Source organism: Tripterygium wilfordii, chromosome 11 (assembly GCF_013401445.1).
Source record: "Tripterygium wilfordii isolate XIE 37 chromosome 11, ASM1340144v1, whole genome shotgun sequence".
NCBI classification, from domain to species: Eukaryota; Viridiplantae; Streptophyta; class Magnoliopsida; order Celastrales; family Celastraceae; genus Tripterygium; species Tripterygium wilfordii.
Genome location: NC_052242.1, coordinates 343493 through 368806, shown reverse-complemented (window position 1 = coordinate 368806; position 25314 = coordinate 343493). Strand labels below are relative to the sequence as shown.

The 25314-nt window shown below is 37.1% G+C and overlaps 5 protein-coding genes and 1 pseudogene across 7 annotated transcripts; 1 reads left to right on the top strand and 5 right to left on the bottom strand.

Annotated features, from left to right (window-relative positions):
- Positions 1 to 870: 870 nt before the first annotated feature.
- LOC120009480 lies at positions 871 to 3114 on the bottom strand (annotated as a pseudogene).
- A 1345-nt stretch (positions 3115 to 4459) lies between these two features.
- On the top strand, positions 4460 to 7205 carry LOC120009927. Its single transcript, XM_038860662.1, has 4 exons — positions 4460 to 4644; positions 4817 to 4978; positions 5524 to 5639; positions 6350 to 7205. Exons 2-4 carry the CDS (start codon positions 4859 to 4861, stop codon positions 6741 to 6743), a joined length of 630 nt encoding a protein of 209 aa, XP_038716590.1. The 5' UTR covers positions 4460 to 4644; positions 4817 to 4858; the 3' UTR covers positions 6744 to 7205.
- Positions 7206 to 7473: 268 nt separating this feature from the next.
- Positions 7474 to 9275, bottom strand: LOC120009925. Of its 2 annotated transcripts, XR_005470769.1 has the most exons (4): positions 9114 to 9275; positions 8412 to 9008; positions 7721 to 8319; positions 7474 to 7611 (listed from the first exon to the last, which is right to left on the bottom strand). XR_005470769.1 is itself a non-coding variant. In XM_038860661.1 (3 exons), the coding sequence occupies exons 2-3, from the start codon at positions 8890 to 8892 to the stop codon at positions 7919 to 7921; spliced, it is 882 nt and encodes a 293-aa protein (XP_038716589.1). In that variant the 5' UTR covers positions 8893 to 9008; positions 9114 to 9275; the 3' UTR covers positions 7482 to 7918. The 2 variants fall into 2 exon arrangements, 1 of the variants encoding a protein (XP_038716589.1); XM_038860661.1 differs by having other exon boundaries at positions 7482 to 8319.
- Positions 9276 to 9279: 4 nt separating this feature from the next.
- Positions 9280 to 11171, bottom strand: LOC120009479. The gene is made up of 5 exons (XM_038860092.1): positions 11129 to 11171; positions 10642 to 10924; positions 10527 to 10557; positions 9865 to 9987; positions 9280 to 9654 (listed from the first exon to the last, which is right to left on the bottom strand). The coding sequence occupies exons 1-5, from the start codon at positions 11169 to 11171 to the stop codon at positions 9280 to 9282; spliced, it is 855 nt and encodes a 284-aa protein (XP_038716020.1).
- Positions 10748 to 13772, bottom strand: LOC120009862. Of its 2 annotated transcripts, none has more exons than XM_038860589.1 (6): positions 13515 to 13772; positions 13030 to 13263; positions 12764 to 12943; positions 12579 to 12685; positions 12127 to 12446; positions 10748 to 12044 (listed from the first exon to the last, which is right to left on the bottom strand). In XM_038860589.1, exons 1-6 carry the CDS (start codon positions 13704 to 13706, stop codon positions 11431 to 11433), a joined length of 1647 nt encoding a protein of 548 aa, XP_038716517.1. In that variant the 5' UTR covers positions 13707 to 13772; the 3' UTR covers positions 10748 to 11430. The 2 variants fall into 2 exon arrangements, with proteins under 2 accessions (XP_038716517.1, XP_038716518.1); XM_038860590.1 differs by having other exon boundaries at positions 10753 to 12044; positions 13030 to 13190; positions 13515 to 13649.
- Positions 13773 to 15124: 1352 nt separating this feature from the next.
- LOC120008555 (lon protease homolog 1, mitochondrial-like) lies at positions 15125 to 25313 on the bottom strand. The gene is made up of 20 exons (XM_038858929.1): positions 24721 to 25313; positions 23791 to 23856; positions 23231 to 23422; positions 23021 to 23086; positions 22831 to 22872; positions 22578 to 22700; positions 21597 to 21695; positions 21296 to 21361; positions 21116 to 21202; positions 20915 to 20954; positions 20321 to 20492; positions 18998 to 19122; positions 18743 to 18873; positions 18560 to 18664; positions 18233 to 18346; positions 17632 to 17799; positions 17010 to 17111; positions 16548 to 16790; positions 15731 to 16249; positions 15125 to 15618 (listed from the first exon to the last, which is right to left on the bottom strand). Exons 1-20 carry the CDS (start codon positions 25180 to 25182, stop codon positions 15433 to 15435), a joined length of 3108 nt encoding a protein of 1035 aa, XP_038714857.1. The 5' UTR covers positions 25183 to 25313; the 3' UTR covers positions 15125 to 15432.
- Between the last annotated feature and the right edge of the window lies 1 nt (position 25314).

Sequence of the window (25314 nt, the reverse complement as noted above, 5' to 3'; positions counted from 1 at the left end):
AACTTGATAAGAAAATATTCTTCATTTTATTTCAAGGACTAAGGAGAATAATTTTCTGAGAAAACTAGGACTATTTTCTGGAGCAAATAAAAATATTGCAAGGTGGAAATATAGCTACTTGTTTTGTTGAAAGATGAACCCAGAAAAATGAAAGAGAAAAGTGCAGTTACCTGAAATAATCTTCAAAAACTGAAAATTTTCGAGAATGAATATTATAGAGATTTTACAAAGACCCACATGCACATCATTCTTCTATAGTTGTCTTTACGAGAAAAACTGTGTACTTACCATGTTCCCAATAAACAAATGGTAGTAACGAGTCATCCAAATAAAAGACGTAAGCATATAAAAAAACCACTATTAACTTAGTGGTGAATCTCTCTAGAGTCAAATTGCATGAATTCAAAATATTTTAAATTCGATTCTCATGGAGAGAAATATCTTTTGTCCAAACTTATCGTCGTCGGGTTGAAATTTCTCCGTACACAAAAGGTAAACCGATAAAAAAAAATTTTGCTGACTTTCCAATACTTAACCATGAAGACACATCCCTCTTAGTTTGTAATTGAGATTTGAGACACATCTTTCTTAGTTTGTAATTGTCAGCCTTTTGTTAGTCAACTTTGCACCTTTGAGACTTAATCAACCTAGGAATTAGACTATTCTGTTATACTTAAATAAGATTGATTAGACCTTATTTAATTTGACAAACACTTCTCGATTAAGATAACAAAAAGACAACGAGACAACTTTGTTCAAGTCTAACCCAGAAAATCATTTAACTTAGCCAACTTCCCTTCTAATTAATTCCACCATGAGAACCTGGCAAAGTTTTACATGCCATCTTGTTCAATTTTAAAGCCAGAAAAATGAGTCTTTAGAGAATAAGTAAGCCAAAACTGGGAAAGTATTTGTCTTTGTTACATGGGAAATTAAGAAGAAAAAAAGAGAAGAAATGTAAAATGTGCAGAGGTTGGGGAAAACAGTTATAGGACTTAACAATCCCTCAACAACTTCATAACTATGAACTTTTGTGTATTCCATGGTCGTTTCCTGATACAAACAAACAATATTAGAATTCTGGCATAAAGACGTACCCCAATGTCGTGAATATATTCCATGAAGTTGTAGATCCCGTCATTTGAAGTAATGCCATATTCATCACTGTCCCCTCCTCAAATTAGCTTGATGTGGCAAAACCTGAATGGAGTTCCACATCTTTTTGGCTTCATTCTCACTCTATGCATACATGTGACAGAGAATTTTCTTTCCCCTCAACAAAGGATTACGCGGTACCATATTGTCACACTGCTTTGTCTGGAATCTAAGCAGCTTAGCTAGAATTTCTGAAATGTTCGAATGCAGAGCAGCCATTTGACTTATGATGGCTGCAATGCCTGCATTGCCCACAAAGGTAGAGGTGCCTGGAACATGACAGGTAGACCAGTAATTGAATACTCAAAAGACAAGCTCTCTGCATGCAGTTCATGGCCATCATATATTCTCCCTCTCCATTCATAGACACCCTCGTATTTTACATCACCTCTTATAGAAATTCCAAGATACTGGCAATGCAAGCGAATTTGACGTGTCCTTCCACTCCGAGGGAATGCTCTTACCAAAATCTCATCCTTCTTTGCATCACCGTCAATCACGGCTTTTCTTTCAACAACAATAACATTCTCTTCATCTTTTGTGAACTCCACGAGCTCTTTGTACCTCCCTTGCCCGTTTACTGATAAAACTTCAAATGAAGTTTCCATGTCCCGACAATGGACCCACCTGGTAGAGTCTGACTCACATCTGATGCAGCGTACACTCGCCAAGCTCCAAATTTTGACCTTCCGTGACCTGATCGGATGGTGATCTTTCCCACTTTGGTGCTGAACCGATGCAAACAGCAAGATATGTTTTCCTAATCTTGTGTTCAGAAACGCTTTCACAAGCTTAGAAGCTACTTTGTGGGACTTGGTAACAACCATTACGCCACTTGTGTTACGATCAAGTCTGTTGGCAAGATGGAGCTCTGGTTGGCTGGAATTAGTCCCTAGAGGTGAAACATTTAAACTTTAGTTCAATAATCAACTGAGCTATGTCTTAAACTCAATTAAAAAACAAACGAAGAACATCTATTCTATCATTTCGATTAATGGTACCAGTTCGAACATCTTATAAGTAGTTGAGATTCAGTTATAGCAAGTAAGAAGTTAGTATTCACACGTCCAAAAGCTAGTTGCATGATTCTCTTTAGCACCAAAAAAAAAACATCCATGAAATCTAATGGAAGTCTTAACGATTACAGTTCAAAAATAACCCTTATATTGTCAATACAATTGATCTTTGCAACTTCCACCAAACTGACAGATGAATAGCGCATTGAAACTATGGGGAGGCACACGAAATAAATCCTAGACGAATCGCGCAGTCAATTCCACAATACATAAACTCATTTGACCTCTCAAGCATATCCACATTTCATTATCCCACATAATTTCTCTCATTTAATGTTTTTCTGGAAGGATTCCATAAAAGTGAGGCTAAAATATATGTTGACTGAGAGACAGGTTAAATTGTTCCAGAGTACTTCGAAAGTAATCTATGTCACGAACAGAATCCAGGTCAAGTAGGGCCCAAAATCCAAATCTTCAAGATTCCAGCAAAACCAACCGCAAGAGAAAATCAACCCAGAAAATAAAAGGGCAAGAAATGAATAAAACAGAACTTCAAGTCCTTCACCGAGTCCGCCTGACTTGCCAAAGTTGGGGGACCGAGTCCAACACGCTCTCACAGTAAACTCCTTGGGGCTTTGACGACAAGAAGCCACCCATCTTCATATAAAACATCGCTCCTCGATAGAGAGTAAAGGCTTGATTTTGACGATGCAGTCAAGGCCCTCGCTAGCTCTATGTCCTTGGAGATGGGTGGCAACGGAGGGGAGAGGGGTGTCGGGTAACTTTGAGCGGCTTTGATGGCGTCTTGAGACTTTGACATGGTGATTGTCGAGAGAGGATGGTTCTGTAGGAGAGTGACGAAAGGTTTGGGGAATCCGGTGAGGAGGCAGCCCGGGAGGGAGGTAGGGATGGCAACGGGGCGGGGCGGGGGCGGGTATGCCATCCCCGTCCCCGTCCCCGAACTCAATCCCCGCCCCCATCCCCGGCCCCATCCCCGGCACCTTGAGGTTCGGGGATCCCCGAACCCGAACCCGACGGGGATGGGGAACCCCTAAACCCGAATGTACCCGAATATATATAAGAATAAGATTAAATTATAACCCAAAAATTAATTAATCAATGGTTTAGATTGTAGGAGATCAATAATCTAACGGTCATAATTAAATAAAACTAAAACTTAAAAATAATATTAATATATATATCGGTAATCGGGAAATTTACCTTAAAAAGAAATTATATTAATAGTCTAATATATACATCGTAGTATAAAGTATTGAACTATTTATATATAGGGTATTAGGGTTTACTTAGGGTTTATGACTACATAGGGTTTAGAATTTAAGGTTTACATATATGATTATAATGTCATAATGATACAAATTACAACAAAAAAGATATTTTGGTTTTCTTATTTAGTTAGGGTTTAAGGTTTAGGAAGTAGGGACGTAGGGTTTAGGGTTTAGGACATAACGTATTGACTATTGAGTATATAATTATATATAATATGGACTAGGAGAGTAGAAGAGCATATCATATATTTCATTATGAAAAATATAGGAAGATAAGACGATAAGTATACTAAATACAAATTAATATTCCTATATAATATATATATATATGTACAATATAGAATTATAGATATATAATATATATGATATATCTATATAAATATTTATTTATTTATTAAAGTATTAAGGTTTAGGGTTTAGGGTTTATGTTTAGGGTCTTTAAACCCTAAACCCTAAATATATTATATAATATATGATATATCTATATAAATATATATTTATTTATTAGAGTATTAAAGTTTAGGGTTTAGGGTTTATGATTACGATTTAGGGTTTAGGGTTTAAAGACCCTAAATATATTATATAATATATATGATATATCTATATTAATATATATTTATTTATTAAAATATTAATTTCGGGTCGGGTTCGGGGCCGGGTATGGCATTACCATACCCTACCCTTCCCCACAACATTACATTCGGGTGGCACCCGAACCCGTACCCGACCCCGAAATTTCGGGTCCCCGACCCTAAATTTCGGGTCGGGTCCCCGCGGGTCCCCGTACCCGCGGGTCGGATTGCCATCCCTAGAGGGAGGAGTGGAAGGCTTTCCAATCAGCTTGACAGTAAAAAAGGATTGCTATGACTTTCTTGCCCCGTATATTTTCTATAATTCCAATAAAAAGAAAAGGTGGGCCAGGATCAGGACCAGGACCAGGCCCAGGCCCAGGCATTGTTTGATTCGGGTTCGGGCTCTTCTTCTTCAAAATCAGGTGAAAGAGACTTCATTGATACGAGGACGTTGATTCGTTCCCTAGTCGATACCCGATTACCTGTCTCCCCGAGGTACCTTGAGAGCTCTGTCTTCATACTCGGGCTGAGCGTAGCCGTTCGAGCTGATTTCGATTAAGGAGAAAGGGAAAATTCACTACTTTTGTTTGTTTGATTGCTTGTTATTTGCAGGTATTTCCTGGTAAACAAACGTATTTTACTTTTCCCTTTGATGGGTTAGTTTTAGATATTTACTATTTCTCTCATTCGAATCCCAATTTCTTTTGGGTTTGGGAATTTGTATTTGGATGAAATAGGTGCTCTTGAACGCTATAAAGATGACTTTTTTGTTGATTTTCTTTAGGGTTTAGTTTTAGTAGTGAAGAAGAATTGAAGCGAAATCGAGATGGAGACGGCCGCCTCTTCATCTTCAGTGATAACACCGGAGGATGTTTTGGAGTCTTTAATGAATGATGGTACCATCGACGCTCTCAGATTGAAGATCATCAATCAGCTCAAAGCCAATGTAACTCTCCTCTCTATTTATATTTTTTTGTACACAGATGAATGTATGCTCGTATGAAAGTATATTTTTTTTGGAGTCTTTAATAAATGATGATACATGTTTTGTTGGAATTTCTAGCTTTCTAAAGAATTTTGTATCTGGGTCTGTTTGTTTTAATGTAATGTAGTTCTTGAGTTGATTGCCTCCAGAAAACAAGTACATTCTTGTGAAAAATTATTTACTTTCTTTGCTTTTAGCTTTGCCAATGAATTTCTAGTTTTTCAGTTTATGCAAATGAAGAACAGATAGTGAACATATTAGATTATTAGGTTAGGGAGAGTGAACCAGTTGGACTATGCTGTTTGTAAACAGTGTGGCATTTCTGTGTGTTATATGGGCATAAGCCAACTTTTGTGTTTGTCTTCCTAATAATGTAATTTGATTAGATCAAAGACAATGTTTTTTGATTCACTATCCAACCTAGAGAATTTCATGCTTCATCAAGTTAGGGACTGTGAAATGAAAATCCAAAGTCCCCAGGAGTAAAACTTAAGTATTTGTTGCAGGAAGAGCTGAAAAATACTACCATTAAAATGGCTGAACAGAGTAAGGTTTTGAATACCCCTGGGGCAGAGAAACAGACCAAAAGAGAGCTGTTTGACGCGCTTCGCCAGGAACTTGAGTGAGTATTGGCTTTTGTTTGTTTCTTTCTTAGCTATTTATGAATACTTTTCGGGGTAGGAACTTGAGTCTAATTGCAAATGTTTAGTGCTCTTGGAGCACTTTTTTTTAGCTTTATGTGGATCTATGCCCAAGGATTGAGCATGCTAAATTCTGTATCAGAGTTAAATCATCAAAAAATTAAACAACGATGTCTTTTCACAATACTTACTTTGGCCGAGATCAAATTACTACTATGGTGGAACTTCATGTGTGAAAACCGTTGGCAGGTTACCTGAAACTGTTAGCTGATTTACAAATAAGTATCAGGACCCTAGTTGACTGACTATTAGGTTATGCTGAGCTCAATGGTGGAACTTCATGTGTGAAAAACTGACTATTAGGTTATGCTGAGCTCAATGGTGGAACTTCATGTGTGAAAACCATTTGCAGGTTTTACCTGAAACTGTTAGCTGATCTACAAATAAGTATCAGAACCCTAGTTGACCAACTATTAGGTTATGCCGAGCTCACAAACTCCTGCTTGTATCTCCCTTAAATATACGTGTCCAAAAGGACCCTTTGTTTAACACGTTCCTGCTTTTACAGTCTTAAAGCCTTCTGTTCTTTCTCTCATTGGCATAAAATCTGTATAGTCCGCACGCTTGGCCTTCTTGTGACCATCTAATTGCAATAAGTTTTCTTACACTCTTTAATGTTGGTGTGATGCAGAGCTCCTGTGCTTGAGAAAGCATCTAAATCAGTGTGGGAGTTGATTCTAGACAGCAATGGGCTAGGGAAGGAAATTAGTGAAACTGTTGAGAGAGTATTTTGTCGACTAAGTGGTCAGGAACCTCCACTGTTTCCTTTACAAAATGGTGAAGCCCTGCCAATTACGGAGAATGAGAACAAGAGCACGGGAGGAGAAGAAAAAGAAGAGGAAATCCGAACTGAAAAGGTAAAATCAGATTCTAAATCAAAGAAGAGGAGTTTCAATGAGATAAACGCAGGAGGTCTAAATGAAGTTACAAACCAGACGCCGAATGAAGTTTCAGGGAAATCTAATGATACTTCTGCTGTGCTGGAAGGGTCTAGTAAATCACCTCCACCAATTCCAAAGACTTGAGATAGAATTCACTTATGCTAGCATCATAGCATGGGGATTCTCTCACCAAATTTTGAATACCTCACGAGCCACCACTTTTTTTTTGTATGTGTTTTTCTCCGCATTGACAGAGTCAAAACCTGCGCCATTTGGATCTGCCAGAACGTATGAGGATGTGAATGTTAAAGTCTGAAATATTATTCTGCATGCACGATATGTTGTGTGCTAAAAGTTCAGTTGGCAGTTTGTATGCAGGAGTTTTGTAGTATTGGATTGTCATGACTCTATTTTGTGTATGTTGCCGAGTTTTCTGTTGCTGCAATTCTCTGCGCTATCCTTGGTTACTATGGATCTATGTACTGAATCCTTTCTTATATCTCAATCTCTTAGAATCTACAATGTTGAAACAGAAAATACATGCGGAACTTTCTGTTGTCGTCTCTTCCATTTGAATAATGAAATGTAAGTTAGCTTCTGAATGTAATTAGTCATTTCATTTGAGCTAGTAATTCATGTATCGAGTCACAAAGATTCTTCAATTTATACAAGAAACTATTTCTCTCAGTTACAGTAAGTATGACACAACTCTGATGCATCATTCCATAGCATTTTTAGTCATCCGTGTCTGATTCATCTCTCATAAGAATATCCTTGAGATCCTCTTTATATCTTGTAACACTGGATTCTGAACTAGTTGTTGCTCCACTGTACTTCTGGTAGGTATCAACTTGGTTATTGTTTTCTTGCTTGGCAGGAAAATAACTCGACACTGGAGACTGAAATTGGTCTCTAGAAAGAGCATTTCTCCTCCTCGTCTCTTGACCTCCGATATATGGCATCACTACACTTTCCAAGTATCCATTGCTACGCTCATCCATGTGTCGATGTTCTGTCACCAGAAAACATTGAAGAGTTCACGAGTCTCTCAGCAAACAGTTCTACCATTGTATTATTTTTCATGCTGAAGGAAATATCTGCATTGGCAAAGATGTGGTTACCTGATACTGATGGAGGAGAGAATGGTAGAACTGCTTGTTGAGGATGAAGTGAAGACCAATTCTGCAAAGATGTGTGTGGAAGATCAATCTCTTGACCACCAATATATGGCATCACTACACTTTCCAAGTATCCATTGCTACGGACGTCCATGCGTCGATGTTCTGTCACCAGAAAACATTAAAGAGTTAATGAGTCTCTCAGCAAACAGTTCTACCATTAGTATTCTTTTTCATGCTGAAGGAAATATCTGCATTGGCAAAGATGTGGTTACCTGGTACTGATGGAGAAGAGAATGGTAGAACTGCTTGTTGAGGATGAAGTGAAGACCAATTCTGTAAAGATTTGTATGGAAGATCAATCTGTGAACCAGTGATTCCATGCATATTTCTATAGTTGGATTGTGAACTAGACGCTGCTGAATCATAGTTCTGATAATCATTTGCTTGGTTGTTAGCAAAGTAATTCGACTCTACATGCTGAAATTGGTCTCTAGAGAAAGCTTTTTCATTCTTCTTCCATTGAACACCAGGTCCACCACTATATGGCATCACTTCCTTTGCTGACAATCTGTTGCTATGTTCATCCATGTATTGATATTCTGTCACCATATAGCATTAAAGAGTACATTAGTCATCCTTTTTACCCTCAAGCCTAACAGGAAATATGTGAATCGACACAACTCCTGATTACCTGATAGTGATGGAGGATGGAATGGTTGCAGTGTTTCTTGAGGATAAAGCGAAGGTAAATGCGACTGAACTTTGTCCAGGAGAGCAAACTGTGAATCAGTGACTCCATGTGTATTGCTTCTATCAGAGGCAACAACCTGACAAGATGAATTTGAGCGAAAACACTGATTTGTTGCAGTTGGGAATGGTTCCTTGCTCAACTTCAACAACCGTTCGTCGCAAGACAAAAGGTTATTGTAATGTCTGCCAAGGTATCCTGAGGGAGCTTTGAGTTGATGCCAACTGAGATATATATATATCATGAAGCAATCAGAAACATCGAAACAGGACAAATCGCTTGTTTTCATTTCTATAGAGGCCAAGAAAAAATTGCAATATAGCATAAACCTGTCTTTTCTTGTTAGGGAAAGACTTTCTGTGAAACAAGATCTTATTAGGGAAAAACCAAACCGTTTGCAGAAACTTGATTTCTGAAAGGTCATACTTACCTGTAAGTCGAACCTTGAAGTCCTGCAGTGAAGTCTGTTGTACTTTCCCACTCGGATAATTTTCTTGGCAGCGGATCAATCTCATTGAAAAATGCAGGAGGCTCATATAGCTGTGAGAGTTCCATAAAACTTAATATCATATCCTATAAAATTTCAATCCCAACAAAAATAAAAAAAAGAATTCAGTGAAGAAAAACATGTTCAGAAAAATTAACCTGAATGTCAAGACTGTCTCCATTCTCAGCACTAGTTGCTCTAATAGCTGAGACATTATCCCACCTTATTTCAATCTTATTTTTCAGTCTCACATCCCAGTCTAAATATTCCCATATAATCTTCTTCCTTTGGTAATAAAACTTTGCAACCAGATCATCTTCAGTCTTAGATTTTATCTGAATATACATCAAAAAGAAAAATAATGGAGGTATAGGCTTTAGTGTGTTCCTTTTTTTTTGTGGAAGAGTGAAGTTGACTACATTGTACCTCCCATGAGCCAATTTTAAGTGAAGTTGCTGGACATTTTGAAGTCCTCAGCTTTGCAACCTTAGGCCTAGTATTGCGAGGCTCTTCTTCAGTACGTTTCTTGAATTGCTGTTGCATATTCAGCTCCTGTTGCGAGCCAAGAAAGCTAGATTCATCTTTCAGAATAGGATTATAATCTTCTACTCGAATATGTTCTTGAACTCGGAGAATGGAGTCCTCGACAAGTTTCAAACCCCCAGGCCTTGCATTCTGAAGTTTAACAACCAAATCTCCCTATAATTATAATAGCAGCATATGGAAGATTTAGAAGAAGAAAGGTATACATGATTTAGCTAACAAATTCACTAAAGCTGCATATCTGACTCTCATACTATGCGGTTTCTTTCAAGTGCGGAAGATTTAGCTAACATGGGTGGAATGTTCTCAACTTAAAGAAATGCAGAAACAAAGAAAAAAAAAACCAGAAAAATGAAAGAATTGAACCTCTTCAGTAGATGAAACTGGTGTTGATGGTAGTAATTTATTTCCCATCTCATGTATCCAACTTGAATACCCATCATCATCATCACCATTGTTGTCCCTTGCATATTTACCAACCGATAGTGCCTGCAATAGCAGCATTTGGAAGATTTAGAAGAAAGGCTACCCAACAAGGAAAAAGAAAATATTGCAGTTATTCATGATTTCGTCAGATGTTGAAGAACAAAGGCCACCAAAAACTCATCAAAGCTGCAAATCTAACTCCCAAATAATGCAAAATCTTTGAAGTGGGAAAGTAAAATGACCAAGTTTGTGAAAATTAGCTAACCAGGGTGCAATGTTACCGTTTATAGATTCTGTACACTTGTTTATACCAACACATATAACAATCAGAAGCATAGACTGTTCTGTTAAGTTAACTTCTGAATTTAATGATTGCTCTTCTTGAAAGAACCCTCAAGAATATGAAAACAAGGAATCATGTCAAGAAAAACCAGAGAAAGATTGCATATTCATTCTGGAACAAAAACAATTTACTGCATGCAGAGAAAGAAAAAGAGAATTAACTCAAAGAACCCTCAAGATTATGAAGGAAAAAAAAAGGGAATCGTATCAAAAATTTCCAGAGAAAGAATAAAATTTAAGTTCCGAAGCACTCCAATTACATTTTCATTCTTGAACAACAAAAACAACTTACTGCATGAACAAATATTACACACCAGAGACAGAAAAGGAAATCAATTCAAAGAAATCCATAAACAAAGAAAAATAAAAATGTACACATCAAGAGACAGAAGATGCAAGAACCGAACCTCTTCAGCAGATGAAGCCGTTCTTGATCGTAGAATTTCACTTGACTGCCCACTAGCGTACCCACCACCACCACCATCTTCATCATCTTCATCATTGTTCTCCCCAATAGATTCATCATCTTCTTTACCTTGTTCCATCACTTTCTCTTTATCAATCTTTCCTGAATCCATTTTATCAATAACCCAATTTGTATCTCCGACCATCCAATTGGTTGCCTCTCTCAGTTTTACATACAAAGAATGTAAGCACACTGGTTGAGTTCTTGAAAAAACAGAGGACGTAAAAACAGAGCAAACAGAGAGAGAATTTTTATGAGCAGAGAGTAACCAATGATGAGTTCACATAGAATTTATAAAGAATGGTTTACGCGAGGATTCTCATTACGTTTAGATTTAAGTGGATACGTCACATTTTTTTTAATTGAAAGAAGGCTTCTTTCTTTACTTTTACTTACTGTTCAGTAAAAAAAGTTTCTTCTTGTAAAAGAAACTGGCCATCTGAAACCTGCAGGACTAGTTACTGTGTGAATTTATGGTTGTTAAATTAGCTTTTCTGAATGATAATAAGATGAAATATTTGAGCTCGGGCTCGGCTCGTTAAGCCAAATCTGGAAGTTGTCATAGTTACTGTGTGAATTTATGGTTGTTAAATACTTGATTTGAAAGCTGAAATTATAGGTAAACAAAAGGCTAGGATTACAGATTAATCACTTAGCCTGAACTCAAAAGTAAAAAATACCAAAGTAACAAAACTTCCCTAATGTCTTCGACCAGGAAACGCATCCCACCCGTTGATCTCATTTCTTGTATTAAGAGCGGAAGAATCTTGCATGCTAGAATCAGGAACAGAAGCTGGTGGTTGTGACGGATGCTGCTGATATATGGAGTTGTTACTCACCAAATGATGCATTGCCAGATTCTCATTAGGAGGAATTTGTGAAGGGTAATGGAATTGCTGTTGATGTTGCTGATATAGTAGTTGTTCGCTCTCATTCGAGCGTATAGGAGGACTCAAAACTCTCCAATCAAAGTTAGAGATGTCAGACTGCTCAGGAACAACATGCTCACGCGATAGTGCATTCAATGAATCTACCCTGGGAAGCAAACTCCTTTCATCATTGTCCATAACTAGTGAATCGTTCAGAAAATGATCTTCAAGGCTGCTTAGAGTTATAAGCTCAGATTGTGGGGTGGATATATTGACGTTTTGGTGATAAGCAACTGGATTATTTGCTTGGTACATCAATGCCTGAACTTGATTTTGAGGCAAATTATTTCCATAACTTGTCATTCCTTGAGGATCAAAGTATGTCGTCAATGGGTTGTTGACAAAACTAGTGCCACCCTCATCCACGTGTTGATATTCAATAACTGTCAACATAAGACAAGTTATTGAGTATATTGAAGTCACATGGCAGGCAGGCTTATGTAATGGAATGCAATCCATGATTACCTGATACTGGTGAAGTTGTTGTTTCCTTTGAAGCAGAAAATGGTTGAAATGTTTGTTGTCCATATGTTGGAGTCTGCAAAGGAGCAAGCACAGGCAATGATCCATACAAAAGAGAAAATTGTGAGCCGTGTTTCATTTCACCTCCATATGCATTGTTGTTTTCAAACAAACTGGATTGTCTCAATGAATTTGAGCGGAAGTAAGGAGAGTTTGAACTTGGAAACGGTTTCTGACTCAACTCAAACAGCCGCTCGTCGCAAGACAAAAGCTTTTCATAATGTTTGTCAAGACATCCAGGTGGGAATACAAGGCGATGCCTCCTGAGCAATAGTTTATTCATTCCTAGCTATCAGAAATAAAAGAAAGCGAATCCCTATTTTGTTTTAAGAAATCACCATGGATAAAAAAATATATAGCAGGAACAATGCAATTCTGGGAAGCATAGCATGTACCTATAAATGGAACCTTGTCCATTGGTGAAGTCTCTGGTGGGTTTCCAACAAGTATGCTTTCTCGGCTGTGGATCATCCTCATCGTGGAACGTTGGGGGATTGTTTAACTGCAAAAATCTATCAAAAGTTAGCTTTATACTATAGATTGAAGCTTGTAAGGACAAAAATAAGATTTAGAAACTAACCTCAATGTCAAGGATTCCATGTTCATCCTCGTGAATAATTGCTCTAATAGCTGAGATATCACTCCACTGTATTTCAATCTTCTTCTTCAGTCGTATTGATTTGTCTAAATATTCCCACACCAACTTTTTCTTGGCATAGTAACACTTAGCCACCAAATCACCTTCAATCTTTGATTCAATCTGAACACAAAATCCACAAACAAATGAAAAGGAAGTATAAGTGAAAGTCATTGAAGAAAATCTAAAGAAAAGGAAAATATTCATACCTGCCACAAGCCAATTTTTACCAACTTTGCAAAAAAATTTGCAGCTTTCATCTTCTCTGCATTTTTAAGAAATGTCGAATGATCTACACGCTGTTTCGTGCTTCGATTTGCTTTGGAATTCTGACTACTCTCCGCCCGATTAAGTTGTTTCTCCAATAAGTCTTGGAGTGCAGATGCATTTCCAATGTTCAAACCAATAGGTTTTAGTTTGAGAAGATTAATAGTCAATTCTTTCTACAACCCAAATAAGAAAAAGAAAAGAAAAGAGATTGCAATAAAAAATCATGTATTTTACTCGCAATAATAGCTAAATAGTAACCATTTTTCATCAAAAAGATCCTATAGTTATGCTACTTTTAAAATGCACAGAACCTCTTATTTAGTTGAGCCAGAATGTGTATATATATATATATATATACTGCACTGCAGAAACAGACAAACAGAGAAGAGAAGAAACAGAGTAGGGTAAGAGATAAGAGTTGAACCTCCTCTCGTGTTTCTGCTGGTATTGACATTAATCTTTTATTGGCAAGGTAAGTGATTTGATCGCTTTCAAACTCTACTCCACCTCCATCATCGACACCATTATTATCAACCCAATAAGATTCACCATGTTCTGTAACTTGGACCAGCATTTTGTCTCTACCAATAACTCTTGAACTAATTGTTTGGTACATTCCCTGTCTTTTCTACTCTGTTTTTTCTAGTGTTTTTGAAAATAGAGGAATCGAATTAATCGGAGACACAGAGAGAGAGAGGGAGAAGGAGAGTTTGATGTGAAGAGAGCAGCAGCAGAAATAAGCCAATGATGGGTTTGATATATATAGAATTATTATTGAAGATGTTGGGCTTTGGAGACGACTCTCATGATTTTTAAACGCGTGGATATATTTTTTATTTTTAATTTTCTACTGTTTTTGAGGTTGGATTTTTGAAAATAGAAAGTAATCCAAGTCACTAACACTTGGGGGTTCTTTTTTTTTATCTTTTGTAGTTTGTTTTTGTGGATTCTCTGTTCCTCAAGAATAGGGTCTGTTAGATCTTCTGTTACCTAAACAAATACTTCTCTGTTTTTTACTCTGTTCTCTTCTTCTTTTTTCTTGCTGTTGAAGGAAAAAAAAAGGTCTTTTTCTTTTTTTTGTATCCACAATGGACTCATCTTCTAACTCTCTAAGAATCCCATTTCTAACCCACTTCCATTTTCCTTTTTTTTTTTATTAATATCTCAAAAGATACTAACATGTGGAGAATTATTTAGACCAAATAGAGGCAATGGTTTTTGGCTGCTAAAAAGGTCTCAAAATGGATAATGATAGATACTCTTTAGGCTCCTACCGCTTGATGAAGGAAAAAGAAAAAAACTTTACACTCTTTACTTATTAATCTAATCATCACCAATCATACCCTAATGAGTAAAAAATCAAAGTAGTTTCATTCTCTCTTCTCAGCTTTCTTGGTCTTGGTGGAAGGATGAACAAACATGGGTCCCCTAATATCACTCTTTTTTCCTCTTAATAATGCATGTCATGGCAGTTGAATATCTAGTTATGACAAAATAGTTGCTCTTATTGATGAGTGGAGGTCAATCTAACTATCTAAGCATCAGCTCTTGGTGGGGTCTTAATTTAGTGGTTTATTTTGTTTTATTATATTTAGCAAGCATGCACAAGATCCCATAGCGTTTATAAGTCTAATCTTATTTGCAAGCGTGTGCTAAGAACATGCTTTCTGATTGTGAGATGATGATGACGACAAGATATGATAATGACATTTTCAAAAGTCAGTTGACCCAAAGCAGCCCGGATAACTAGATTTCAAACAGCAACAGATAAGGGCACTCACCGACCCACCCATCTCTGGCCATCCATTGATTCTATGGCTATGGTGGTGGCGGCACATAGAAAGTGCCAAAGTTGAGTAGCACTGCCGACTTCAGGATTATAGGATCCACTGTGACTCTATAAACAGGATATCATGAAGCTTCCCTCTGTTTTCCTTCACTTTCTCTGCAACCAAACTATAATCTCTATACATAAAAGCAGAAATACAAGGAGACTAAAGTGCACGAGGGTCGTTAAGATAACTACAAGGGATGTAAGACTCTTGATTTTGCGGCCAGATTTTGTATATAATAAATGCAAATCTAAAAGATTTCATAATAGGTGACAAATGGGTGGTTATTTTACAAGGGCCAAAAAAAGAAGGAAAAAAAAAGGAAAGAAACTTAACCGGTATGCGAATAGGATCCACCCACATGAGGAACAAATCTCCATCTCTACATTGTTTTCAGGGAATGGTGATAGAAATCTAATCCAAAATGATACAAAAAACGGGTCACAAAGAATACTTTCTATTATTGCCAGAAAAATGGAGTAATGCTGCGAATTGACTCTCTTTATTCTTCTATGTTTCAGTTTTCTCTTCAGAATTAAAGGCCAAATCAAATATCTGGCTGTAGTCGTCTACGAAGTGGACATCAAGGCCTTCTTTCACATTAGGTGAAAGCTCGTCAAAATCTCTCCGATTTGCAGAAGGGAATATGATGGTCTTCACATCGCTCCTTCTTGCAGCTATAGTTTTCTCCTTAACCTGATTATGTCAAAAGAACATAAACGAGCTTGAGAATCATATGAGATCACTACTCACATAAAGGACAAAATGATGAAACAGATATTCTATTAAAAAAAATAAAAAAACTTACTCCACCAATGGGAAGAATTTTCCCTGTTAGTGTTGCTTCCCCAGTCATTGCTAGATCCTTTCTGACAGGCTTCTTTGTGGCAAGAGACAGCAAGGACGTGATCATGGTGCAACCCGCACTAGGCCCATCCTTTGGGGTGGCTCCGGCAGGAACATGAAGATGAACTTTGGAGTTGGCAAAGAAAGGGTTATCCGGTTCTTTCTCAAGCAATATTGCTCTGGAAACCGTGTGCGCAATCTGGGCACTCTCTTTCATAACATCTCCAAGTTGACCAGTGAGATGGAGGGCTCCTTTTCCCTCTCCTTGCTCAATTAGAGTGGTCTCTATATACAAGGTAGAACCACCCATAGCAGTCCAAGCAAGACCCATCACTACTCCAGCTGGAGTCTGATCATAAATGCGCTCCGCATGGAAGACAGGTTTGCCAACAAAATCAGATAGGTTGGACGGGTCAACCAAAACCTTGTCAACTGCCTTAGTTGCTTCAGTTTCCTGAATTTTCTCAGCTTCTGTTGTATCCTGTCAAAGGTTGGTACAGTTTCGCCAGCTTAGAGTGTGTTGGAGTTTGGGGTCCAGCAATAAATAACTAAAATCGCCATAACCCTTCCACGGATACCATTGAACTACTAATCTATTTTTTTTTCTTCAAATTTTAAACATCATTTATTACTTAAAAACAAAATAAAACCATGTCAACTACATGGCATGGAAGCAATTATAGGTAAGGTAAGAAGTTTAACTTCCGTCATACATGTATGTACATAGAAGCCTAATTGTTGACACCTATTTCTTCAATTATTAATAGTGTGTAGCATACCTTTGAATCTGTAGGTTGGTCCGGTTGAAGAGTAGTCTGCACTGTCTCAGCTTCGGCGGAGATTTCAGAAGCAAGTTTGTCACTACTACCTTCTCCTGGTTTGGATCCGACATTAGTCTCACTGCCAACCGTTTCTCTGCTTGGCTCATGTATGGTTTCTGCCTTTTCTTCCACGGATTTCGTATCCTGAACTGCAGTTGCAGATTCATTTAATTCCCCTTGTCGCACAAGTCGCAAAGCAATCTGTCAGGTTACAAAAGAATCATGTAGCATAAGCAAAACAACTACTTATTTTCATCATTCAAGTAAGTTTTAGAAAGAAAATATCATAAACACACAGTTGCTACCTATGTAATGTGTACAGGAGGTCTTGTATCCAGGGAACATAAAACTACAATGCTTCATTTCTTTGCTATTATTCTGTTTCCAGTCATAAACTAAAAAAGAGATAGTTCAACCAACCTTACGGTAGACCTTTTCTATGTGCTTTTGAAGATTCCGGACCCCTGCTTCTCTGCAGTAATTTTCTATCAGGCCAAGCAGAGCAGAATCAGTCACCTCAACCTGGAAAGGAAATACACAGAGAAGAATAGACTCTGTTAGAATTTCCAATAACAAAAGAAATCACAAGTTAATAGGAACAGTAGCAGCTTGAAGTTAGTGGTTTAAGCTTTCAATCAACAAAACATCCTCATGAAATTCACAAGTTTTATGGTGCTAATCTTAAAATTAAAAAATAAATTGTAATTTTGAAGACAGTTCTCTATAAGTTATGCAAGTGCATACTTTTTTTTTTTTTCTTTCTTTTGACTGAATAAATGAGAAGTGCCCTCTCGTTCCCCTTCAATTTGAAAGGTTTCAATAATAGGTTAAAGAAAGCTGCTGTCCTCCTAATTTAAAAACTCCGACTATTATAGGAAACTAAACTCACAAATGAAGAAAATGTTACTGGAAGACATATGCTGTCCTCCAAATTTGAAAAACTCGGGTCTCATGAATGTGTACCTTGTTGGATAGCACACCACCATATGAAATAAGGGTTTTTCCTATGAGATAGGGAGGTGTTTTAGAGAGAGAGAGCTACCTGCTCAGGCTTAATGCCACATGCTTCACGCGTAGTCTTCTCTAAATAATCTCTCGCAATGTGCATCTTCTCATCAGTTATGTACCCAGCAATAGCAATAACCTCCATTCTGTCCAAGAGGGGGTTAGGTATCATATCAATAACATTTGCAGTGCACACAAACAACACCTGCAATGTAACATTCACAAGATTAAACATAAAATATCGAGAATAATTTACAGAAGTGCAAAGAGCAGTTGCAAAAAACAATAATGCACTAATTTGTACAAACCACGTGGCATAGCCCACAACTAAACTCAAACTACATTGAGTTTTCTCTCTACAGTTCTGTGAAACTTTTGTAAGGAATCATTTCTGGCTCAATAAAAGATCATTTTTTTAAAGTTAGTTGGTAAGGTGCGTTAAGTACAAGAGATAAAATATCACTTTTCTTCTTTTTTACAGTTTGCAACTTTCTGTTAGAAACTTAAAGCCACTTGATGAAAAGTATTTCTTCCCAGAAAACTTTACTGCCATTATAATTTATCAGAAGAAATATGCTATCATATAACAAAGAGGCAGACCAACATCAAATCTAGTCAAAATCTTGAAAGTGACTAACCTTTGATAGGTCAATCGGAACGTCAAGATAGTGGTCCAGGAAATTAGCATTTTGCTCTGGATCAAGCAACTCCAACAAAGCACTTGCTGGATCACCAGCATGTCCCCTTCCCAACTGTCATAGAAGGAAGCAAGTTTGAAGAATTAAAATCTTTCATTTGTGGCTGCTCAAAAAGACATTCATATGTGATAAGGAAATAGACAACTGGAATCCACTTTGTAAATGACATAATGTCATTTCATTTATCTCTATAACGTTTTTAAAATGTTGTCTAATAGTGTAATTCATCCATGTCTCCATAAAAAACACCACCAAGCCATACAATACCTTGTCAATCTCATCAATTAGGACTAGAGGATTGGCAGTGCCAACACTTTTCAGGCACTGCACCATCTTTCCAGGCATTGCACCAATATAGGTTCGACGATGCCCCTGAAAAGAGCTTATGTTGTTAGTGATCTATAATGACTAGCTTGATATTTAGCCACGGGAAAAAAGACATTTGACTACCTTGATTTCTGCAACATCAGCTAACCCTCCTACAGAAAACCGATAGAACTTACGATTCAAGGCACGTGCAATTGAACGACCAATGCTTGTTTTGCCAACACCAGGTGGGCCAGAAAGACAGATGATTTTTCCTGCAATGAATTTATCATACAATAGGAATCATGCATGCCGAATTATTAATGTAAATAGATGATAGTAACCAATATTAAGAGAACCTCGTCTTCTTCAGTGTACCCAATAAGGATGAAACTTTACCTTGCGATGTTCCTCTGAGCTTTCCAACCGCTATAAACTCCAATATTCTTTCCTTCACATCAGACAATCCATAGTGATCCTCATCAAGAATCTTTTGCGCCCGAAAGACATCAAAATTTTCATCACTGGGTTTTACAGGACAAAAATGAAAGACAATTCAACAGAGATATAATATTTTGTTCCAAGATTTAAAATCCAGAACCAGAGGTCTAAAGCGGTACATCTTCTCATATAAATGAACTAAAATTGCATTAGCCGTTAGAACTTTGGAATTTAAGGGTATCACTTCAAACGGTATATTAATTTGCAATATAATGACATATTTTGTTGATTTAAACCACCAAATAAGCATTTTCTTAACGACATTTTTTTTAAAGTTTGGGGGTTCTAGCATTTTTTGGGGGCATTGAACGAGGCCTTGTGAAGCCTGTTGGTTGGAGACAATGTGGCAATGGCAGTGGGGGGTCATTCAAAGGCTTTTGCAGCTTAAGATCAAGCAAAGCAAGCACCAGATATACAAGCCAATATATATTACAGAGCCACCAAAATGACTTTTCCAGCTCAAAAGTACATAACCTTTGAGTAAACCTTTGATTATTTGGAGAATGTGAGAGTAAAGTACAGAAGAAATAAGCAGACCAATCAAAGACTTGATGGCACAAATCAAAACCAGAAGAAACTACGTTGTTCATTCAACAAATTATCAACAAAGAAGGGAGAAAAAAAAAAGGAGGGGAACCCTCAAGAAGCATCAAAACTCGCAATGAAGAGAATGAAACTTAGGCAAAGATATCAAATCTACCAAGAGTACGAATATCAGAGAAAAGGGGCAACATTCCCATCACACGACCAGTGTGCAATGACGAATCCTAATAACTAACTTACGGTACCAGTACTTTTACCTTGAGCTGAAGTAGACAAACATCTTTCTGAAAAGAAAACATCTTTTCCAGGACCATGTATAAGTTTTTCCGAGTTAAGAATATAAGATAACATGAATTTAATTCTTTTATTATTGCACAGTGAAATAAAAAAGCCAATCAGTAATCCCTGATAATTGATGCTACAATTTCTTCTTAATGAAGTAGTTGCATCCTAATCACAATTAGAGACAGACCAAATCGAGATTAAGTCCTATGGCGTGATGTACATACCTAAGTCTTGCAACAGATAAAAAGACGAGCATCCATTTCAAGACACAATATTGAAATCATTTATCAATTTGGATGGCCGATTACATGCATAAAAATCTCTAAATTCAACCCGATGAAACAATTGTATTCAAGAACAGATATCATAGACAAAGTTAAATGATGTGCAAACCTGTAAGTCCCCCAAGGCAGTGCAGTCAACCAATCAAGATAATTACGAGTAACATTAAATTCACTTGAGCTGGCCTCTAACAGCTGTAGCTTTGTCAGTTCCTCTTCTATAACTTGTAAAACATGGGGCGGGCATTTTTCCCTGTTTGGCTCAAGCCTTTCCCTAAATTTTGCTGCAGAAAAGGAAAGATAAAGTCAATAAAATAATCTGCAAAGCAACTGCTTTGTTGGAACAATGTTAAATGATAGATAATACAAATAAAGAATGGATGGCAAGCAAACTAGAAGGTGAAGGCCAAGCAAGTAAAAAAAAAACTGTAAACAGCAATTGGATTTATTTAACTTAATTCAAATATAATGACCAAAGCTTTAAATATACTATAATGATACATAAATATTATCCTCAATGATAATTCACATTGATGTCATGTCTTTCAACTTCGGAAAATACAGCTTGGAAACTTACCAAACTTGCTTGAAGCAAACAACTAGCATCCACAAGCAATCAAGTGAATTCAAGCATTTCTTTAGGGGACAAAAATGAAATCTCACCATCATCTAATGATAAGAGAAGATAAGACTAAACAGAACTAACCAGATAAAGCTGTTTTGTCATCTGTTTCCAATCCCAATTCCTGCACCAGGGAAAGTGGACTATCAAGCACTCATACCTATGACTGAAATGAAATAAACTGACTTGAAACTCTCTCATTTGTTTGTTTGACAGGGTAGTGAAGAGCTAACCACGGAACAAACCAGATAGTGACATACTTATAAATAAAAGGGGAGCCAATACCTTTTTTATGGCCTTAAGCTGCTCATTCAATAGATAACGACGTTGCTCCCCACTTATTTTCTCTTCAATTGCTTTTGCAATAGATTCCTAAAACAAATCACAAAAAAGTTAACAATAGTTGTGAATCAAAGAATAAGAAATCAAAAAATATTTGTGCAACACAACAATGAGGCAGGATACCTGAATCTTGCTGATTTCCATTTCTTTCTTCACCAATTCCAGTGTAAGTTTTAGACGTTTATACACCTGCACAAGTCATGTGTAGAACAGTTGGACAGATTTGGATATGAGACACAAAAAGATATTTGAAGCTGCATTTCTATCAATAATGTCTGAACACCGCACCAGTCATCTACAATAACTATGATCAAAAGCCGCGCAAGGTATGAATCCCATAATTGCAATCTTGAAGATTTATTTTAAAAAAAACTGACCCCTTCTTGTAGATCAGCCACCCAAAAGAAAAGATACAGATACTTACATCCAGCTCTTCAAGAGCTTGCTGGCACTGCAGTTTGTTTGCACCAGATATTGCAGCTCCAAAATCTGCTAACCTTGGAAAATTAAAATCACCTATGTGCTGAAATGCATTGGGTGAGAGGGAGGGAGGACGAAAAAAAAAAGAAACGTTATCCCCAGCAAAGAAAAATAAAAGAAAAGAAAGGGAAGTCAACTCATCAGCTTAGAATTCATCCAAATTATCAAATTCTATCATAGAAGGATCCACATGCAAAGCAAAATGTACAATACTCTTTCAGGAAAATGTCAGTTATTGCTGCGAAATAATCTCAAGCTCTCAACATAGTGCAGTGTTGATTTGCTCGAAGAGATAATCAAACACCATATATAATGCACAAGGGAAATAGGATTACACAAAGATGAAGGGTTGAAAAAAAATCAGTAAAACCCAAATTCAAAATATTGTCATACACTCATACATGACAGCGGTGTTCTGAAGTTCAGTTACATTTTAAATATGCAAAGTGAGAACCAAATAATAGAAAGAACTACCTTATTGCCAACTCAATAGACTGATACACCAAATTTTCTTTCATCCCCAGAAACAAAAAAAGGTGTATTGAAATACTGCAGATTAATCTGTATAAATAAAATTGTAGTTATGTTTTCGTGGTAGAGCTCTCAACTAGTGATGAACTCACGTGTTGTTTTGTAACAGCTCTTGCTCTGCAGTTCTGGTTTCAATGTGACATCAATTAGGATGACGACAAGGAATCTCTTTCTTTTCCCCGACTATATGGCCTCATATTTCAAGAAAACTAACTATTTGATAGCCACAGAGATACAGATACTAATACTATCAAGGAAATCCACATGAACACTAGGAATAAATAAAAGAAACAGACAAACTGATCAACAATCACAAACTAATAACGTTTAAAAATTATTGATGAAGGTATGTTTATGGATTTCAAATTTTTTAAACCATGAGAAAGTTATTCACCTGAGTATATGTTTGAACATGATCTCTCCAAAGGGAACTTGTCTTCAGAACATCCCTAAGGGTTGATATAACCTCAAATGATGTTGCCTTTATAACATCATCATCCTTATTATACGGTTTATCCTACAAGAAACAGAAACAAGCAATAAAAGATGTCGATAAAAAAAAAAATACTACGAAACAAAGAAAACAATCCATGCTAGCTAAACTTAGCACGATGTTGGGGAAAAAAACTAAGGTATATAAAGCATACCTTAAGATGGTCAACTTTGACTGTGAGGGGATCCTCGCTGGCCTGTTCAAAAAAGCAACATAATAACAAAGATTTAAGGCTAAAGATGGGGAAGAACCTCACAATGCCCCCAAAACAAAGCTTATACAATTATGATAGCAAGCTACAATGAAGAACAAGAATCAACACTAAATTCCAAACCCCTACTTACCATTTCTGTTATTCGCAGCCGCCTGTGTCCAATAAGAATAACCTGATCTCCCTGGATGCTTGTAATCTGATGCATCAAGTAATAGATAAAAGCAGATTAAGCATCACTTATGCATATGTAAACTTCCTATATGTTGAGGTTGTTACATTTCAGGCTAAACTCAGCATATCTGGAAAAAAGAAGCCTGAAAGGTTTTGTCAAATTGAATACCTGAGCAAGGGTGCCAACTTCGTGAAGACGGTCAAACAGCTCTTTTCCCTTAAGATCATAGATGTTCTTATCGGTTTCAGAACCAGATACCACACTAGGATCAGTCCCTGGCTCATCTTTAAGAAGGAAAGCACCAGCATATGGGGCTTGCCTTTTTCGGCTTTCTTGTAAAGCTGCCAACAATTTAGGATCCTGCATAAGAATAATACACAGGGTGAGAAACATAAAGATCAACAACACTTACATGCCTATGTACATGCCTGAAACTTGTGTGCACAAAGCTCGAAATAGTCACGTGATGCCCAAGCAGAAAGCACTAATTAAATACTATTAAGAATATGATATCAATGTTGTATGGTTCAAGTGATGGCTGTGCCTGATGCCATAAGACCCTAAATTTTCTAGAAACTCTTGAAATTGAACCCATGGTCTCTAGATGCAGTAAAGCAACTCTATCACTATGCCACACATTCACCTTTTCTATAACCTCCAATATATAACAACAAGACCTAAAGATAATTTTATAATCAAAGTACCAAGAAACAACGTGCTATACATACCTTCACATAGATGGGCATGTAGAAACCTGGAAAAAGTGGTCTATGTGGCAATGGCAATGCCAAAACCTGCAAAAAGGAAGATATAGAAGGTTAAATGAAACTAGGTTAAACAAACATCAAGCAGCTATAATGGTTATTTGCCAGAAACCGATCCAAAATTAAAAGCAACCCAACCAACCATAATGGCTCAAACAATGATCCAAGATAAACCAATTTACTGACTTGGGCCACCAAAACACACATTCAAGATTAAAATCACATTGTTGAGTGCATTCTTTCAAGATCATCTAACAAATTAAAAAACAAAATAAAACAACTATAATGGCTCAACACCCAATCGGATCATTTTCTTCATAGAGGTCACAAATTTACAAACTTGAAGCACCAAAGAAAACTCAAAATTAATTGACATTGTTAAGCGCTTTCAACATTTCTGTTAAAATTGTAAAATGTTGAAAATAGTTTTTGAACAATGACCAACTTTAAGTTTTCAATTATTTTGTCATTATATACTAAAGCTAATAAACAACTCGACCTTTGTGCCACAATGCTCAACCCTATATCTCAACTAGATTATTTCATTCATAGATAACAAACTTACATAGTTGAGGCAGCAACTCACAAATTCAAGATGAACTCACAATGCCCCATTTGTTTACCATTACCTGCTGGAGTAAAATTGGACCAGAAACTTTGACATGAAACTAAGGTTTAGTTTTCCATTGTCTACCTCGCTACAACCAATTAATTAACTAAAATTTACTCCTTTACGATACGTCTCTCGGTTTAACCAAAAAAACAGAAGACAACTTATAGAACCGATATTTTAATTCGTTAGACCATTCTAATTAAATATCAAACTAAAACTACCGTGAAAGTCTCAATTTTCTTTCATCCACACCAAAAATAAGCAAAAGTCTCGACACAAACCGTCAAATAATCCTCCGGCCTCGGATTAGTTGGAACAATAGCAGAGGAGCTCCTTCCATCGGCACCTTCGCCCTCAGTTTCAGGCGCCTTCACCTCCACCTCCACCACCGGCTCGCCGCTGCCACCATCACTGGAATCCGAACAGAAGAACGCTCTCCGATCCAACTTAGAACTTCTCCGAGAAAACCCAGTAATAGAATTCAGCACCTTGAAAAAGGGACTCGCTCCTGCCGCCGAGTCGCTCACGACCCGGAGGGCCGTCGCCGGTTGCGCAAGGCATTGAGCCCGGGATTGTAGAGCAGAGGAAGAGGATAGAAGCTTTAGCATTGAAGGAGAATTAGCTGATTTAGAGGGACAGAATTGAGATTGGAAAGGTTGCTTGAGGGCTAATTTGGGGTGCTTCAAAAGAACGGCATTGAAGTTGAGAATTTGAGAGGGAGGAGCAGAATTAAAGCCCTGCATAAACCCTCGTACTGGGGAAGGGATAGTGGGGTTTTTATTTTGAGTGGGTGTACTAATTTATCCTTTGATTGTGCATATATTTGCAGTTATGTCCTTTTCGCAATTACAATATAACATTATTACCTAGTTCAT

Coding starts and splice junctions, on each gene's coding strand:
- LOC120009927 (XM_038860662.1), top strand. CDS start 4,859: ATGGAGACGGCCGCCTCTTCATCTTCAGTGATAACACCGGAGGATGTT. Junction 4,979..5,523: donor TCAATCAGCTCAAAGCCAAT/GTAACTCTCCTC, acceptor TATTTGTTGCAG/GAAGAGCTGAAAAATACTAC. Junction 5,640..6,349: donor GCGCTTCGCCAGGAACTTGA/GTGAGTATTGGC, acceptor GGTGTGATGCAG/AGCTCCTGTGCTTGAGAAAG.
- LOC120009925 (XM_038860661.1), bottom strand. CDS start 8,892: ATGACCTTTCAGAAATCAAGTTTCTGCAAACGGTTTGGTTTTTCCCTA. Junction 8,320..8,411: donor CCATCCTCCATCACTATCAG/GTAATCAGGAGT, acceptor ATATGGTGACAG/AATATCAATACATGGATGAA.
- LOC120009479 (XM_038860092.1), bottom strand. CDS start 11,171: ATGGCCAGTTTCTTTTACAAGAAGAAACTTTTTTTACTGAACA. Junction 10,558..10,641: donor CATCTTCTGTCTCTTGATGT/GTACATTTTTAT, acceptor TTGTTCATGCAG/TAAGTTGTTTTTGTTGTTCA. Junction 9,655..9,864: donor CAGTTTCATCTACTGAAGAG/GTTCAATTCTTT, acceptor TTATAATTATAG/GGAGATTTGGTTGTTAAACT.
- LOC120009862 (XM_038860589.1), bottom strand. CDS start 13,706: ATGTACCAAACAATTAGTTCAAGAGTTATTGGTAGAGACAAAATGCTG. Junction 12,944..13,029: donor TAAAAATTGGCTTGTGGCAG/GTATGAATATTT, acceptor TTTTGTGTTCAG/ATTGAATCAAAGATTGAAGG. Junction 12,447..12,578: donor GGACAAGGTTCCATTTATAG/GTACATGCTATG, acceptor ACTATTGCTCAG/GAGGCATCGCCTTGTATTCC.
- LOC120008555 (XM_038858929.1), bottom strand. CDS start 25,182: ATGCAGGGCTTTAATTCTGCTCCTCCCTCTCAAATTCTCAACTTCAAT. Junction 19,123..20,320: donor CTGCCTTGGGGGACTTACAG/GTTTGCACATCA, acceptor TGTAAAACCCAG/TGATGAAAATTTTGATGTCT. Junction 16,250..16,547: donor ACCAACCTACAGATTCAAAG/GTATGCTACACA, acceptor AACCTTTGACAG/GATACAACAGAAGCTGAGAA.